The sequence below is a fragment of the Symphalangus syndactylus genome, chromosome 16 (genome assembly GCF_028878055.3).
Source record: "Symphalangus syndactylus isolate Jambi chromosome 16, NHGRI_mSymSyn1-v2.1_pri, whole genome shotgun sequence".
Lineage (NCBI taxonomy): Eukaryota > Metazoa > Chordata > Mammalia > Primates > Hylobatidae > Symphalangus > Symphalangus syndactylus.
Window position 1 is genome coordinate 11,562,648 of NC_072438.2, and position 17,641 is coordinate 11,580,288.

General features: G+C 54.4%; 1 protein-coding gene across 11 annotated transcripts in view; it reads right to left on the reverse strand.

The window, feature by feature from the left end:
• The window catches only part of ZFYVE28 (zinc finger FYVE-type containing 28), a 140,577-nt gene that overhangs the window by 12,684 nt on the left and 110,252 nt on the right, over nt 1-17,641 (reverse strand). Inside the window, exon 9 of one of the 11 annotated variants that reach the window (XM_055245852.2) lies at nt 7,638-11,058. The exons of the other annotated variants lie outside the window; for them this stretch is intronic. Within the exon in view, the coding sequence (XP_055101827.1) occupies nt 11,031-11,058 (28 nt within the window). The 3' untranslated portion in view covers nt 7,638-11,030. Of the gene's footprint in view, nt 1-7,637; nt 11,059-17,641 lie in introns of those variants that run through there. 11 annotated transcript variants of the gene reach the window in all.

Genomic DNA, 17,641 nt, shown 5'->3' on the forward strand with positions numbered 1-17,641 from the left:
TGAACAGCACACAGGGAGGATAAATGGCTGATGTCATCATTGGGGTGGGAAAAGCGGTGAGGGGAGCCTCTGAGATGTTGGGAACATGGAACACGTCTGAATTCAGCAATTGGATAGAGCAGAAGAGGGAAGTTTACCGAACTTATAATTTTAATTCCAATTACTATGGAAAAGAAAGACCATCGCAAAGCCCAAATGAATCTGACGCAGCAGAGAATTTAGCAAGTGAGTACGCAAATGGAAAGACAGGACTTTGCCACCTTGAACCTCTAGGAGTCTGTGAAAGAAAAGAATGCCAACTTTGGAAAAACTAATAGCATCACAGGATGTTTCTCATTATGACATCAGATACATTAATTTTTGAACTCTTGAAACCATTCACAAAGGCTAATGACGAGAAAAACAGCCTGTACTCCCAGCTACAGGGAGGCTGAGGCAGGAGGATCCCTTGAGCCCAGGAATTCAAGGCTAGCCTGGGTAACATAGCAAGACTCTATCTCTAAAGAAAAACAAATAAAAAAGAGAAAAACCAAGAACAACAAGAGTGACTGGTAGGCTCCAGAGGCAAGGTTTAATTGTGCTTGGATGTGGGAAAATTGGCAGCTCGGGCATTTGCACAACCACATACCAATTCTAATGAGCCACCTTGGGCCCTGATGCAAATGGTGGGCTGGCTGCTTCTTGTAAAAGTCATCCATCTATCTGTCCATCCATCCATCCATCCATCCATCCATCCATCCATCCATCCTTCCATCCATCCATCCACCCACCCACCCACTCATCCATTTACCCATCCATATATTTACCTATCCATCCATCCACCCACCCATTCATCTACCCATCCACCAATCCATGCATCCATCCATCCATCCACCTATCCATCCACCCAACTAATCATCCATCCATCTATCCACCCATGTACCCACCTGTCCACTCACCAATCCGTCTACCCATCCAATCTTCCACTCATCCTCCCACACATCTACCCATCCACCCATCCATTTATCCATCCATCCATCCATCCATCCATCCATCCATCCATCCATCCAATCATCCGTCCACCCATCCACTCATCCATCCACCCATCCACCTACCCATCCATCCACCCATCCACTCATTCATTTGCCATCCATCCATCCACCCACCCATCCATCCAATCATCAGTCCATCCATCCATCCATCCATCCAACCACCATCCATCCATCCAACCACCATCCATCCATCCACCCACCCATCCATCCAATCATCAGTCCATCCATCCATCCATCTATCCATCCATCCATCCACCCATCCATCCACCCATCCATCCACCCATCCATCTAACCACCATCCATCCATCCATCCATCTAACCACCATCCATCCATCCAACCACCTGCCCTACAAACATGGACTAAGCACCAACTATGATCCGGGAACTGCACACTTTAGCCCTTAGGGGCTCACAATTTGATGGCAGAGATCAACAGGTGAACAGTTAATTATCACACACGGAAAGTGTAACGGAGGAATCATCAAGGGTGTTGTTGCGGGAGGTCAGAGGGGAGACTCCTCACTCAGGCTAGAGAGAGGTCTGGAGTGCCAGGGAGGGTTCCTGGAAGGCGCAGCATGAGGACAGCTTGAATGAAGGCCAAGAGGTGGGAAGCAGCCGACAGACTGTAGGGAACCCCCTGTTGTTGCTGGGAGAGGCCAGGCAGAGGTTGAGGCTAAGCGGAGGCCCACTGGGAGGGCTGGGCAGTTCGGACCTTGGCCTGTTGGTCAATGCCCCCAGAGGATGCTCCACAGAACGCAATTCCTGTAGGCTACACTTGAGGGAAAGAGAGTTTGAGGAACAGAGCACAGGTGCTCTCTTTCTTGGAGCCCCCGCATCCACATTCATTGACATCAATCAACAGTTCAGGCTCACTGTGGAGGATGTGGCCACACAAGACCTGATTCATGCGTGTATGCAGTGGAGGGAGTCAGCCAGCCTGCAAATGAGTGTTCAGAAATGAGACCATTTCCCACCGTGATAAAGGCCGTGTCGCCCAGGCTGGAGCACAGTGGCGTGACCACGGCTCACTGTAACCTCAAGCTCCAAGCCCCACACGATCCTCCAACCTCAGCCTCCCAAAGTACTGAGATTACAGGTATAGGCCACTGTGCCTGGCCTGGGGCTTTGAAGACCATGATGGGGAGGAGGAGAGCGCGACGGGGCACAGTGATGGATAGCCCAGCTTTCAGAGGAAGCATTTTCGTGGAGATTTCTCCAATGAGATGGAGAGGACCTCAGTAGCAGGAGCTGGAGATGGGGTGAGCACAGCCTCCCAGGAGTCCGAGGTGAAGGCCTTCCTGCCCGGTCACACTGGCCACCAGGCCAGGATAATCCCACAGTCCTGCATGCCTCTGGTTCCCCAGAGGAGTTGGAGCCTGCTGGGATATCTTGTCTCCTCTTGTGGTGCCCCACAAAGACCTCCACGGGGCTGAGTCTGCAATGCACAGGGCCTGGCTTTGACTTCCTTTGTGAGTCCTGGGATCAGGGAGGGCTGAGACACCCTTCCAGGAATCGGCTGTGGAATTGTCTGCCAAAGTTGTAGCGGCTCGGCTCAGGCCACAGCGGAAAGCAGCAGCAGGTAGATCCCTCTTCTTGGCAGGTGCCCTCAGAGTCTAGCACAGCAAGGATTTAGCAGGGAGGCGTGAGTGTGCTGTTTGGGGTTGAATTGGAGACCCCACCAAGCTCATATGTTGAAGTCCTAACCCCCAATACCTTAAAATGTGACCTTATTTGGAAATAGGGTCATTGCAGGTGTAACTAAAGTTAAGATAAGGTCATACAGGAGTAGGGTGGGCCCTAAGCCAACTTGACTGGTGTCCTTACCCATGGGGAAAATTTGGGTGCAGGCCCACACGTGGGCAGAACCCCACGTGGACTGAAGGCGGGGGCTGCAGTGATGCTTCTGTAAGCCAAGGAACACCCAAGATGGCCAGCAAACCCCCTGAGGCTGGAAGGCAGCCTGGGACAGAGTCTCCCTTATGGCCCCAGGAGGAACCAGTCCTGCTGACACCTTGATCTGGACTTCTGGCCTCCAGAACTGCAAGACAACAAACGCCCTAGTGATTTAACCCACCTTGCTCGCGGTGCTTCATCACAGCAGCCGGGGGAACTAACACGTGGCGCTGACCCCACTGTGGCACCGACCCCACGGTGGCTGCCAGCCCTTTGCACCGGTGTCAGCCCTAATAACTTCCGGCAGCAAGTAAGCTGATTTCTTCTGAACAGGCTGGAATCTTCCTGCTACCTTTCCTCTCCAGCCCCTCGCAAAGTCATTCTCTCTCGTGGTTTTCCTGTGTGACTCGCGTTCCCAAGGAAGTCGGTCTTCTCACCACAGCTCCTGACTGCAGCTCCACAGCCCCTGGGTTGAGCACAGGCTGGGACTGAGAAGGAGACGAACGCTGCTGCGTGACCAGGGCATCCTCAGAAGGGCCACTGCCACTGCGGGCCAGAACGAAGGACAGAACCGAGGGACAGGAAGGAGGGCCGGGCCAGGCCAGGAGGGCAGGCGCCCATCCCGGAAACAGCTCAGCGGGGAGGGAGGGAAATCGAAGCCGGGATCTCAGGGCTGCCCCGCCCTGGTCAGCTGGCCGGGGTCTGCCCAGGCTGCCATCCCTGTGGTCCCCACAGGCAGGCACTAGCTTGGTCTGCAGGCCTCTCTCCTGGATGTGTCATCCGGTCTTGGGGCATTCTCTTGGAGCACCCTCCAATGTCCACACTCCTCCGGTCCCAGGGTGTGGGCACAGGTCCAGGGGTCCTTCCAGACACTCTGGGCCCAGTCACTGCCCCCCCCACCCATCGCCAAACCTGTTCCACGCAGGCACTCTAGGGGGTGCAGGGACAGTGGCCTGAGATTTGCTGCTGCAGGACTTTGGTCCCCGTGGGGAGCATGGGGTCAGCGGCCAGAGCAGTGGCGAGAGGACAGCCCCCTGCACGGGCACTGGCTCACTCGCTCTCCCAGGGTGGGCTGCACGGTCCCCACCCCTCAGCTTCTCCCTCCCGGCCCCCAGGCCAGCCCTGTTTCCTGCTAATGAGACCTAAGGGACCTCAGCGGGAGGATGCCAAAAAGGCAGCAGCTCAGAGGTTAGTCCCGAGGCCTGCCCTTTGCGGGGGTGAGGATGGGGGTGTGGGAGGGGGCATCAGGCATGGACGGGGATGCTGCCTCCGTGGATGTCAAGTGCTAAGCTCCACACCCGCCACAACTCCATCTCAGTCTCTTCTCAATCAACAAGAAGCGATCAAATAAACGTCAGCGGCTCCAGACGAGAGTGCAGCCCATGGCACCTGGATTTCAGCCTGGGGAGACCCTGAGCAGAGAACCCAGTCGTGCTGAGACAGGCATCCGACCCATGGACGCCTACTCAGCATTGCTTATACACAGCCCAGCTAGCTGATGCAAAGCTGAGACGTGGGCTCTTGGCGGAGCAAATGCTGTCTCCAGTTCACCTATGCCAGGTGGCATTAGGGAAGGAGCTCAGCCTTTGGCTGCTGACTCTGCAGCCCCTGCTCTCCGCTGTGTCCTGAAGACAGGGTGGGGGGTGATGGGAGGGGTGAGGGGCTGGAGGCACAGGATTCAGACGTCACGGTGGACTGAATGCGCCTCCCAAAATGTGAATCTGTGACTGTGACCTTTTTTAGAAAAAGGTTGTTTGCAGATGTAATTAAGGATCTTGAGATGAGACCATTCTAGACTATCTGGATGGGCACCAACTCCAATAAGTGTCCTTACAAGAGACAGACACAGGGAGGGGCCAAGAGAAGATGGAGGCAGAGCTTGGAGTGACTTGGCCACAAGGCAAGGAAGTGCCAGGAGCCACCAGAAGCTGGAAGCGGCAGGAGGATCGTCCCCTAGAACCTTGGGCTGCAGTGCCACCCCACCAGCGCCCTCATCTCAGATGCCTGCCTCCAGAACTGTAAACCAGCAAATCCCCATGGTTTTAAGCCTCCCAGCTCATGGGTGTTCTGTTACAGCAGCCCCAGACAGGCATCTAGAGGTGGAATCTGTCATCTGATCCTAAGAGCATCTCTCACCCGCTGGGCGACCCTGGGCAGGTTACGTGGCCCAGAGCTTTGCTGCCTGAGCCACAGACCAGGACAGTAAGATAGCCACTGACGGGTCAGACAAGTGAGATCCTCTCAGCAGTGTGGGTGCAGCGCAGATGCAGCAATGGCCTCGGGCCTCACGTGCAGCGGCCGTAGGACAGACTCAACGAATCCTGGCTTAAGCCCCTGAAGGGCCTCTAAGTTTGCAGTCACTGTTTCAACATCCAGGGAAAGTGCTTTGCGAGGAGGCCTTGATTTGCTGTATTCCTTCCACAAATCTTCCTTTCTCTGCGGTGACTGACGTGGAGGTGGCTGTGGCTGGTGTTCCCTGTACAGAGGCCAGCAGACATCACAGATCTCCAGGATGTCTGGAGCTAAGGGGAGGAAGGGGTGTCCCAGGCGCCCTTGGGATCTCTTTAGGTCTCTGGAAGGGAGACAGCCCCTCCCTGCCCCCACCCTCCCAGTGCCTTTTGTGATGTGGACACCGCTGTGCTTCAGCAGTGGGGGCTGCAGGGCGAGGGGGGCACTCTGAGGGGGCAGGGGGAGTCACTGTAGGACCCGCAGTTTGTTTCCAAAGTACTGAACATAAGGAGACACTGGATATGGATGTGTGAATGCTCTGAAAATTAGCTATTTTCCCATCTCCTCTAATGCAGCAGCATTGCCTTGATGTCTCTTGGGATTCAATCAGGAACACGAATTCCTTTATGTTTTTCACACTCCCCCCACCCCCACTTCTGTCTGGCCGGGCCCTATCGAGGTGCAGCGGGCCTAGAAAGGCAGAAGCAACCGGCCTGTGATCAGATGCCCAACACTCCCATGACAGCAAGGCACAGTCACCATACAGCAGGGAGGGCTTCCTGGAGGAGGAGGCCTGGCCTGAGCAGAGATATGGCCCTACCCAGCCCTGAGTCCATGAAGTCCCAAGGACCTGCATCACCTCCCAGCCATGATCACTGGGTACAGGGCCTCCATCTCCTAAGCCCCCTTGTGGCCCCAGAGCTGGCTCCCAGGAAAACCAACAGGTGAGGCTAGAATGGCACCTCATCTCTAATGAGGGCAAGTCCTGATCTGTGCAGTGAAGGGGGTGGGCCAGGTGAGCACCTGCAACACAGTGGGGGAGAACCGGGCCCTGGGCTGGGTGCTGGGGCCACAGTGGAGCAGCAGTGCCTACCTCCGAGGGGCTCTGGGCTAGCAGTAAGAGGAGACCCCCGAGGGGACCTGGGTACATGGCTGCTGCTCCAAGGGGAGGTCCTGCCATGGGGAGGGTGTCCCCAAGCTGGGCTGGGGAGTCACAGGTTAGGCAGTGTGAGCTGAAGGCCCTTGGGCATCACCACCTCTGCCATGTGGGCAGGGAACTTAACTTCCCAGGGCCTTAGTTTACTTGTCTGTAAAATGGGAAAGCGAGGCTGGGCGCAATGGCTCACACCTTTAATCCCAGTACTTTGGGAGGCCAAGGCAGGAGGATCATTTGAGTCCAGGAGTTTGAGATCAGCCTGGGTAACACAGTGAGACCCTGTCTCTACTAAAAATTTAAAAAAAGATAGCTGGGCATGGCAGCACAGGCCTGTGGTCCCAGCTACTCAGGAGGATCACTTGAGCCCGGGAATCCTAGGCCGCAGTGAGCCATGATTGCACCACTGCACTCCAGCCTGGGTGGCAGAGTGAGACCCTGCCTCAAAAATTAAATTAAATTAAATTAACAAAATAGGAGTGCTAAGGCTGGGCATGGTGGCTCATGCCTGTAATCCCAACACTTTGGGAGGCCAAGGTGGGAGGATCACTTGAGGCCAAGAGTTCAAGACCAGCCTGGCCGACATGGCAAAACCTAGTCTCTTCTAAAAATACAAAAATTAGCTTTGGGGGTGGCAGGTGCCTGTGGTCCCAGCTAGTCTGGTGGCTGAGGCATGAGAAATTGCTTTAACCTGGGAGGCAGAGGTTACAGCAAGCCAAGATCGTGCCATTGCACTCCAGCCTGGGAGACAGTAGGACCCTGCCTCAATAATTAAATTAAATTAATAAAACAGGAGCACGATACTGCCCACACAGGGTCCTTCGAACAAGGGTGCCCCTCAGCACATACGATGCAGGAGTGGGGTAAGTGGGCACTCAGGTCCTGGGTGTGGCCCTGGGCCATGTAACACGGGCTGGAGCACAGCCTCCTCAAAGTGAGGGGGGTGGTGTGTGACAGAGGCTGAGGCCACTGGGCCAGACCTCAGGGCCACAGCCTCCTGCCACCTGCTGTCATCAAAGAGGCCAGCCCTCTGGAGGGTCAGGCAGGGGGTGGGTATGGAGCCAGGTGCAGCCCCACACTGTCAGCAGCGCCATCACCCCCTGGGGTGATCCTCCTCCCTCCCTCCCTCCAAAGCAATGGGATTATAGGTGTGAGCCACAGCATCTGGCCTCACCTTCCCATTTTACAGACAAGTAAACTGAGGTGCTGGGAGGTTAAGTTCCCTGCCCAGATGGCAGAGGTGACACAGCTTACCACAGCCTGCGGAGGCCTGTGCATCATGCCCCAGGACGCTTGTGGACTTGGGGCTCGGGAGTTCCCGGAGATGTCTCTGGTCAGTCATCATGGTGGTGTCCAGAAGAACTCGGCGAACCTGAGTTCCCCTGAGCCCCCCGATCCTCATCACCCACGGGGGAGAGCCAGGCTGTGGTCAGTACTGCTCACCCCAGGGATACTCTGCAGAGGCTAAGGGGGACGACAGACACAGACAGACAGTGGACAGGCCCAGGGAGCCGCTGTCCTCGCGGAGGCCAGCCCAGCTCAACAACTGACAGAGGGCCAGGCCTCAGCCAGCAGCGTGATGACAGGCCCGGTCAGAGCCACCCCCCAGTCACCGGGGCCCCAGGCTGTGCCCCAGGGGACTCGTGCAAGATCTCCTCAGGGGCCAAGGCTGCCCATGCTGGCAACCCGGAGCCCAGAGACAGCAGCCCATATGGGGATGGCCATGCAGTCCCCAGGCCCATCCCACCTGGAAGGTGTGTGACCACAAGCCTGCCTGCCTCCTCCGAGGACGTAGGGTCTCCTCAGCTACAGAACAGGGTCTCAAACTCTTGGCCTCCCAAAGTGTGATCCTTCAGAGGATCAGGTGCAATGGTGCCTGGTGAGACAGGCAGGTTGCACGCCCCAAGGGCCACTTTGCCAGTCGTCATGGTGACCCCTCTATGATCCCGTAGCTACCCTGACAGCTCCCGTCTGTCGGCCCTCTCCAGCTTCGTCCTCTCGTGAGGATGCAACGCTACTCACTGATGGCCCCTAGGAGATGTCTCCAAAAGCTGGGGCCGTAGGGGCAGGTGCAGCAGAGCAGGACACGACCGCACCTGCCCCCTGTCCCCACAGCAGCTGCTGACGTCCACGGCTCACCAGGTCCTTCAAGAAGTCAGCTCCTCTGGGACGGCCTCACCCCTCTCCTACTGTGGGGCAAAGGCCAGGCCAGGGCTGGGCCAGGGGCCGGGCATCGCCTTGGGTGCTCACCTGGCCCCTTGCGTCCCCTGTTAAGTCCAAGCGCAGGCTGAGCAGTGGTGGGGAGGGGTGGGGGCCATAATCTGTTCCCTCCCGGCCCAGCCCTGCCTGGCCAAGATCTGGGCTCTGGGGACACAGTGAGGCCCAGGCCTAGACACGGCCCAGCTCTTGAAAAGATCCCACTATTATTATGGTCTGGGAAGCTATTCTTTATGTTTTTCTTCGTAATTACAGAAGCAATACATGTGCACCCTAAAAAATGCGGAAATGCAGATTAGCGAAGAGTGCCTGCACGTGTGCTCCTGGCCCGGCACACGAGCGGGAGGAGCTCCTGTCGCCCTTCTCGTCTCGCACCTTGCAGGCGCTTTCGCTGCTTTAAAAAGCTCTCTGAACAGAAGCCGCCACAACTCGGCTGAGGACGGCGTCCTGGTCTCCGGCTGCAGCATCACCGCGGTTGAAACCTGCTTCCTCTTGCATTCAGCTCAGTGAAGGTGGGAGGAGATGCTTGGCTCTCGGGAAGGGGCTGTTCCCCCTGGAATTTTCCCGGTCCCACGGGGCAGAGGCAAACGACCCTTGAGGATGCTTCCTGGAGCCACTGGGAGCAGGAGGCTGGCACCCTCTCACCTCCTCAGGCCACGGGGAGGCCCCATCCCCTTCCAGGCTCCCTGAGGAGGGGCTAATGCTTACCAAGCAGGCTCCGCTCCAGCCAAAGCCCCCGCTTCCACCCCTTGACGGGCTCCCTGATGCTGCCAGGAGCAGGGAGTAGGGCCGGAAGTGGCCCTGGGTCCCCGCTGTCTCCACCTCAGACACTGCTGTGTGCCTCACTGAGACCTGTCCTGAGGGACAGGGGTGGGGGCCCCGGGGTCGGGAGAGCGGGAACTGAGAGCCGCACCTCAAGGGGCAGCACTACAGGCCTGGACTCTGCCCAGCTCCTTCTCCTGGAGCCCTCCCAGAATGGCAGCCCCCCAACACCTGCCGATGCCCATCCCAGTCCCCACACGCCTGGCTGGTGGAGGACACGAACCCTGCCTTGGTGGGGCATCTGTGCCCTAGGAGGCTGAGGCTGGACAGCCACCTGCCAGTCCATGGGGCTGCACTGGGCCAAGGAGCTGGGGTGGGGAGCAGAGGGTGCCGGGCTGCAGGGCAGGAGTTGCAGGGAGAGTCAGGGATGTGAGTGTCTCAATGGGCCGGGCTCCAGCACGTCCTCCCAGGCCTTACTGCCTTCCAGCCCTCAGTGCCACCTCCTTTCCACTTAGCCTAGAGCCAGCACGTCCCCCAACCAGGCTCCTCAGTCACATCCAGGTGCTCTGGGACATGGCATGGGGGGCTGGGAGGACGCCATGCTGCAGAGTCTGAGAGGCACAGCCTGAACCCCGGGATGGGTCCTGCAGGCGGCCGGAGAGCTGGGTTGGAAGGGATGGCCCAGCCATGAAGTGAACAGGAATGCCACAGACATGGAGATGCCCACCTTGAAGGCAGCTGTGGGACTCAGTGAGACCCAGCTGGCAAAGCCCCCTACAGCTTTGTCCAGGCAGCCATGGGCTGAACGATGGTGGCTCCATGCCAAAGGGACAGGGAAGGAGGCCACAACATAGGGCAACGCTAGGCCAAAGGGGAGGCAGGGACAGGAATAGAAGGGCACAAGGGATCCAGAAGCAGGTCCCCTGGTTTGGCAGGGACGAGGGAAGCCGATTGCAGGGTCAGGGCTGTGGCGAGGGCCAGGTCAGGTCATCGAGGGCCTGATAACAAGTCAGTGCCTCCGAGGGGATGTCAGGAGGATGGAGCGGGGTCGACGGATTACTTGACACTGCAGCAAAGAAACTCCATTCACGGAATAAGATGATAATTCAACAGACAGTCTGCTAGAAAGACGTTGATTTTGTAGTCAAAAATCTTCCCACAAAGAAAACTCCAGGCCCAGATGGCTTCCCTGGTGAAGTCTATCTCACATTTCAGGCAGAAATAATGCCAGTGCTACACAAGCTCTTCCAGAAACCTGAAAAGGAGGAGCACTCCCCAACTCATCCTAGACAGCCATGCTCCTGCACCAGAAAAAGGCAGGACAAGAAGACAGCTGCCTGACAGTCCTCTCAGACAGATGCAAAATCCTCCTGCAGTTTAGCAAATCAAAGCCAACAGTAAATTCAAAGGATAATACCTCATGACCATGTACAGTTTGCCCCAGGATTGCAAGGCTGGCCGAACATCTGAACATCAATCATTGTGACTTATCACATTAACAGGCTAAACAGGAAAACCACGTGATTATGTCAAAGAATGCAGAAAAAGCATTTGAGAAAATCCAACATCTGTTCTTGATAAAAAAACAAACAACAAAAAACCTCTTAGCAAATTAGGAATAGGAGAGAACTCCTTTTTTATTTTAGAAGATGAAGGGCATCTGTGAAAATCCTACAGCTCAAATCACACTTAACAGTAGATACTGAATGCTTGGAATAAGGCAGAATCATCCTGTTTCATTGTTTTCATTCAACGTTATACTGGAGGTTCTGGCTGGTTAAAAAACACAAGAAAAAGAAATACATATAGGACATACAATTGAAAACAAGCAAAACTGTTTTTCTTCTCAGATGACAAGATCATCTATGTAAGAAAACTGATGAAATCTTTGAAAAAACCATAACTAATAAAGTGAGTTTAGCAAGATCAATCTAGGAGATTAATCTTCTAGAAGGTCAGCCAGGCACGGTGGCTCAAGCCTGTAATCCCAGCACTTTGGGAGGCCGAGGCGGGTGGATCACAAGGTCAGGAGATCGAGACCATCCTGGCTAACACGGTGAAACCCCGTCTCTACTAAAAATACAAAAAATTAGCTGGGCGTGGTGGTGGGCGCCTGTAGTCCCAGCTACTTGGGAGGCTGAGGCAGGAGAATGGCATGAACCCAGGAGGCGGAGCTTGCAGTGAGCCGAGATCACGCCACTGCACTCCAGCCTGGGTGACAGAGCAAGATTCCGTCTCAAAAAAAAAAAAAAAATCTTCTAGAAGATCTACAAAAATCAGTTATAGCCATATATATTACCAGTGAACAATTACAACTTAAAATTATAAAATAAACCAATTTACAATGGCATCACAAAATATAGAATACTTGAGGATTAATCTGACAAAAGATGTGCAAGACCTGTACAGTTAAAAACCATAAAACTTTGCTGAGATAAATTAAAGGCCTAAATAAATAGATATACTATGTTCATGAACCAGAAGTATTATTAAGATGCTAATTCTTTCCAAATTACTACATAGATTCTACATAATCCCAATCAAAATCCCAGCAGGCTTTTTTTTTTTTTTTTTTTTTGGCAAAAGTTGACAACCTTAAAATTCATAAGGAAACAGAAAGGAGACAGAATAGCCAAAACAACCTTGCAAAAGAAGATAAAGCTGGGCACTTGCACTTCCAACTAAGGCTTATTATAAAGCTACCATATTTAGGACAGTGTGGCATTGGTGTCAATACAGGCAAATAGATCAATAGAACAGACTGGAGAGTTCAGATGTGAACCCACCCCATGTGGTCAGCTGAAGACAAAAATGCAAAGGCAATTCAGTGGAGAAGGAATAGTCTTTCCCAACAAATAATTCTGGAATAATTGACTTTCCTTATGCAAAACAAAAATTGATCCATGCCTCACACCATATACATGAATTAATTCAAATGGAATACTGTATAGGTCTAAATGTAAAACCTAAAAGCATAAGACTTCCAGAAGAAAACATAGAAAAAACTCTCTGTGACTTTGGGTTATGAAAATAATTCTTAGATATGGCACCAAAATCACAATTCATGAAATAAAAGATTGATAAATTGTACTTCATCAAAATTAAAAAGTTTTGCTCTTCAAAAGATACTGTTAGAATGAAAAGACAAGCCACAGATTGGGAGAAAATATTTGAAAATCACATAACAGACTTATATCCAGAATATATAAAGAACTCTCAATACTCAATATGGATAAACAACCCAAGTGAAAGAAACAGCAAAAGATGTCAACAGACGCTTCACCAAACAACCAATGACAAATAGCACATGAAGTGACGCTCGAGTCGATGAGGTGGCGTGCCTGTAGTTCCAGCTACTTGGGAGGCTGAAGTGAAGGAGGAGGATTGCTTGAGCCCAGGAGTTCAAGGCCAGCCTGGGCAACATAGCGAGACCCTGTCTCTAAAAAAATACTTAAAAAAAAAGATTTTCAACATTATTATTCCTTACAGAAATGCAAATTAAAACTACAATGAGGTACCACTTCACACCTATCAGAATGGCTAAAAAGCCCACCATACCAAGTGTTGACAAGGACACAGAGGAACCGAACTCTCATATGCTGTTGTTTATCATATGCCAATCATATTTCAATAAAGCCATTTACAACAATTTTTTGGTTTTGTTTTTTGAGTTGGAGTGTCGCTCTGTCGCCCAGGCTGGAGTGCAGTGATGCAATCTTGGCTCACTGCAACCTCTGTCTCCCAGGTTCAAGTGATTCTCCTGCCTCAGCCTCCCAAGTAGTGGCTGGGATTAACAGGCACCTGCCATAATGCCCAGCTAATTGTTGGTTTTTTTTTTTTTTTTTTTTTTTTTAGTAAAGACGGGGTTTTACCATGTTGGCCAGGCTGGTCTGGAACTCCTGACCTCAAGTGATCCGCCTGCCTTGGCCTCCCAAAATGCTGGGATTACAGGCATGAGCCACCACACCCAGCATTTACAACAATTTTTAAACCACCAGACCACTTCACCACCATGCTCACGTTACCGCCTCTGATGCCGTTCCTTCTCTCAGAAAAGTCTTTCCTGCCCACCCTGCCCACAAAGCTCTCTGAGATTTCCCTCCTCCTCGACCTCCTTCTGCTCTGCTCCCTGTCCCCTCTGCTCCTTCCCAGCACCTCGGCCCTCACAGGTCCTGACACCTGGGCACCTTTCCTCCAGCCCCTTCTCTTCATTCAGGCCTCAGCAAATGTCAGCGCCTGCAGGAGGCCTCCCCCAATTGCCCTCACAAAAGGAGCTGCCTCACTGGCACCCTTCACCTCATGAAACAATTCTAATTTCTTCCCAGCACTGGCCAGAGGACCAGGTGGGGGGTGTGAGCGAGAGAGGATGGTGAGGGTCCCCTTCCATGTAGCTGCAGCTGCTTGCAGGTGGTGCCCTTGAGGTGGATGGTGATGGTGGGGAAGGAGCAGGGTGGCGGATGTCGCAAGAGGTGCAGTGAGAGCAAGAACCCAGCCCTGCCCTCTCACCTGGGCCTGTGCACAGCGGACCAGCCCTGTCTTATCCCTGACTCACCGTGTCAGCCCAGGAGGCCCCATCACTTATAAACGATTGACTTAATGACAGTCATTACACCTAATCTGTTTTTCAAGAGTCTAATTAATTCCAAGTCCTCCTCTATTTTTAAGCCACTCAATCATTCTTGCTTTTCCTGCCAGGGGCATGAAGTGGGTGGAAGGTCTTGGTGTTCCCTGCAGGGCCTCGGGACACCTGCTTTAGGGACTGATGGCTGCAGCAGCCTAGCGGTCACCTGCCACCGGGCCCCAGACAGTCTGGGGGAAACGGCAGCCATGTAAGCATCCCAGTGATGGGGAGGGGAGGACCGCGGGGCGGCACCTGCTGCCCAAGGTCACAGGCACTGGAGCAAGGCCAGGCTGCCTCAGTCCCAGACCTGTCACTCCGTCCCCTTGTCCTGCAGTGGGTCCACTGGGGAGCCCCCGGAGCCAGGGAGCCCCCACAGCCTGGCAGCTCAGCCTTCCACCTGGAGGCTGCCTGTGTCCTCTGAGCCCCCAGAATAGCTCCACAGTAGGGCCGGGCCACTGAAGGCTCTGTCAGCCCTGACCGTGCTGCAGAGAGGGAAGCATGGCCTTCCAGGCCACCGAGGCCAGAGCACCGCACGGCCCTTGGGTGAGGCCCCACCCAGGGAAGGGGCTGACGCCTGTCTGCTGGTGGGAAAGCCGAATGGGGGATGTGGGAACGAAGCATATCAGAAGTGCCAGCCCTGCAGCAGGTGACTCCCCACGCAGCGGCACCTTCACTGATGTGCCAGCTACAACCTGCCCTCCTCTGGGCTGGGCACTGGGGGCCAGGCTAGGGGCCGCAGGACCCTCTGTGTCATGGCCTGGAGGGGCCCAGGAGGATTTGCAGCAGCGACCTCACCACGGGGCAGAAGGTCAGTAGGCCTGGGAGAGCTGGAGCCGTCTCGGGATAGACCCGCTGCAGGCTCTCCTCTGTGACACCCCTGAGCCCTGTCCTCACACTGGCAGACGGCAGAGGAGCTCGGTGGAATGACCCCAGGCCACAGCGGAGAAGAAGCCAGGTGGGGCGCGGTGGGTGGATGTTCAAGCTGGAGGCCGGGACCCACTGTCTGGGAGTGAAGTCATGAAGTGCCACTGCAATGCCTGATGTCACCTGGGACAGCTGTCACCGCCAGGAGAGTGGGGGATGGAGATGTGAATCCAGGAAACAATGAAATCCAGAGGCAAAGCCAAGATGGATCATCGCAAAGATGGCTACGAACAGCTGCAAGAGCAATCCAGGAGCAAGGTGAGCAGTGACAGTGGGGTGACACGGTGACACAGTGACATGGCGGGCTGTGCTGGGAGGAACGGCAGAGGACGAGCAGTGACAGTGGGGTGACACGGTGACACAGTGACACGGCGGGCTGTGCTGGGAGGAACGGCAGAGGGCGAGAGGTGATGCGTGAGGAGTGCATCTTGCCATGTGGCTGGGGCCTGCTGTTGGTCCGTTTTGCAGATGACAAAACTGAGGCTCAGGCCGAGCAGTCAGTTCACCAGGCACTGCCTTTCCCCTCACATCTGCATATGGAGCAGGGCACTCCCCACTGTGACTCCAGCGATTCCCCTAAAAGGGATATCCCTCAATATCTGTCATCTGTCTGCCACTGCCAAGTTCCAGAAGGAAGGCGCACACAGTCGGGGCATGTGCCACAGGCTTGGGGCAGAGGCTTGGCCACTGTCTGTCCCGAGAAGCCTGTGAGACTCCTATCATTCTACCTAGAGCAACGGCCAGAGAGGATGCTGAGCACGGTGGACAAGTGGCAGGGGAGTGAGGTCACCAGCAGGACTCAAGTACAGTCACAGAGGCGCTCGACTGCACGACGGAGCAGGCCTGGCCTTCCCCCCCGGGACGGATAGTGACAGGCTCTGAGACCTCCCTAAGCCAGCGCCCGGGCAGCCTTGACCGTGTGTCAGGACGGCCACAGCCTCCGTCAGTCCCACTCTGATGCACAGAGGCCCCTGACACTGGTTCCAGCCTCCTCCCGCCTAGTCATCAGGGCTGCAGGATTGATGGCAAAAAATAAAACCCAGGCCACCAGAGATGAGAAGAATGTTCCCCAGCCCCGCCACAGAGGAGCAGCGCACCTCGCACCACATGCAATCAACCAGAAAGGCAGAGGAACAAACTTGTTTCTAGAATTTCTATAAACTTAATTACACAAGATAAAATTGAGGACATCTGCAAATCAAAAGACATCCAAAAACAAAGTCAAAGGGCAAGAATAACTTGGAGAAAGCCACAAACAGACCAGACGGAACGTTTTCAAGTCCAAAAAGCATGACATCCCAGCTGAAAAACAGCAGAAAACACAGTCACTTCGCAGAACGAAAAACACAGGCGCTAACAGAACAACTGCCCAGGTTGGCAGTCATCAGAGGGGGCGAACCTCAGGAACCGCGAAGGGTACTCCGTTTTTTCCCACTCAAGTTGGAGTTGGAAGTGTCGGCGAGGGATCGCACTGCTGGGGGTAATCAGCTCTTTCTGGAAAGCAGTTTGACAGTGAGTGGCGGAGCTTTAAAAGGCTTCATACCTTTGCTGTGGTGATTCTACTTCTAAGGACCAATTCTAAAGAAATAATCCAAGGCTGGGCACAGCGGCCCACACCTGTAATCTCAGCACCTTGGGAGGCTAACGCAGGAGGACAGCTTGAGCCCAGGCAGGGAGCCGTGTTTGTGTCACTGCACTCCAGCCTGGGCAACCAAGGGAGACCCTGTGGTTGAAAAGAGAAAACAGAAGGAAGGGAAGGGAAGGGAGGGGAGGGAGGGAGGAAGGGAAAGGAAGGGAGGGGAGGGAGGGGAGGGAGGGACGGAGGGAGGAAGGGAAAGGAAGGGAGGGGAGGGAGGGAGGGGGGAAAGGGAAGGGAGAGGAAGGAGGGAGGGAGGAAAGGGAAGGGAGAGGAAGGAGGGAGGGAGGAAAGGGAAAGGAGGGGAGGGAGGGAGGGAAGGGAAGGGAGGGGAGGGAGGGAGGGAGGGAAGGGAAGGCAGGGGAGGGTAGGAGGGAGGGAAGAGAGGGGAGGGGAGGGTGGGGGGAGGGTAGGAGGGAGGGAAGGGATGGGAGGGGGAGGGAGGGAAGGGATGGGAGGGGGAGGGAGGGAAGGGATGGGAGGGGGGAGGGAGGGAGGGAAGGGAGGGGAGGGGGGAAGGGGGGAGGGAGGGAAGGGAAGGGAGGTGAGGGTGAGAGGAAGAGAAGGAAAGAGAAGGGAAGGGAAGGGGAGAGTGGGAGGGAGGAAGGGAAGGGAAGGGGAGAGTGGGAGGGAGGAAGGGAAGGGAAGGGAGGGGAGGGGAGGGTGGGAGGAAGGAAATGGAAAGAAAAGAAAGAAAGGAGAAAGAAAAGGGAAAAAGGAAGGAAAGGAAAAAAGAAAGAAAAGGAAGAAAAGAAAGAAAAAAGAAAAGAAAAGAGAATCCAAGAGGCAGACAAAAAACTGTAGAGGAAACTATAAAACCATGTTCAGTGGAAAAAAAAGAATAAAACTGTTCAGAAGATTTGGGGTGATATTTATTTCCTTATTTGTTTTGTTTTTTAAAAAGATAGGGTCTTACTCTGTCACCCAGGCTGCAGTACAGTGGTACAGTCATAGGTCACTGCAGTCTCCACCTTCTGGGCTCAAGCGATTCTCCTGCTTCAGCCTCCAAAGCAGCTGGGACTACAGGCCCACGCCACTGCACCTGGCTAATTTGCTTTTACTTTTCATGAGATGGGGTCTTGCTATGTTGTCCACGCTGGTCTTGAATTCCTGGCCTCAAGCAATCCGCCTGCCTCAGCCCGCAAACTGCTGGGAATACAAGCATGAACCACCAG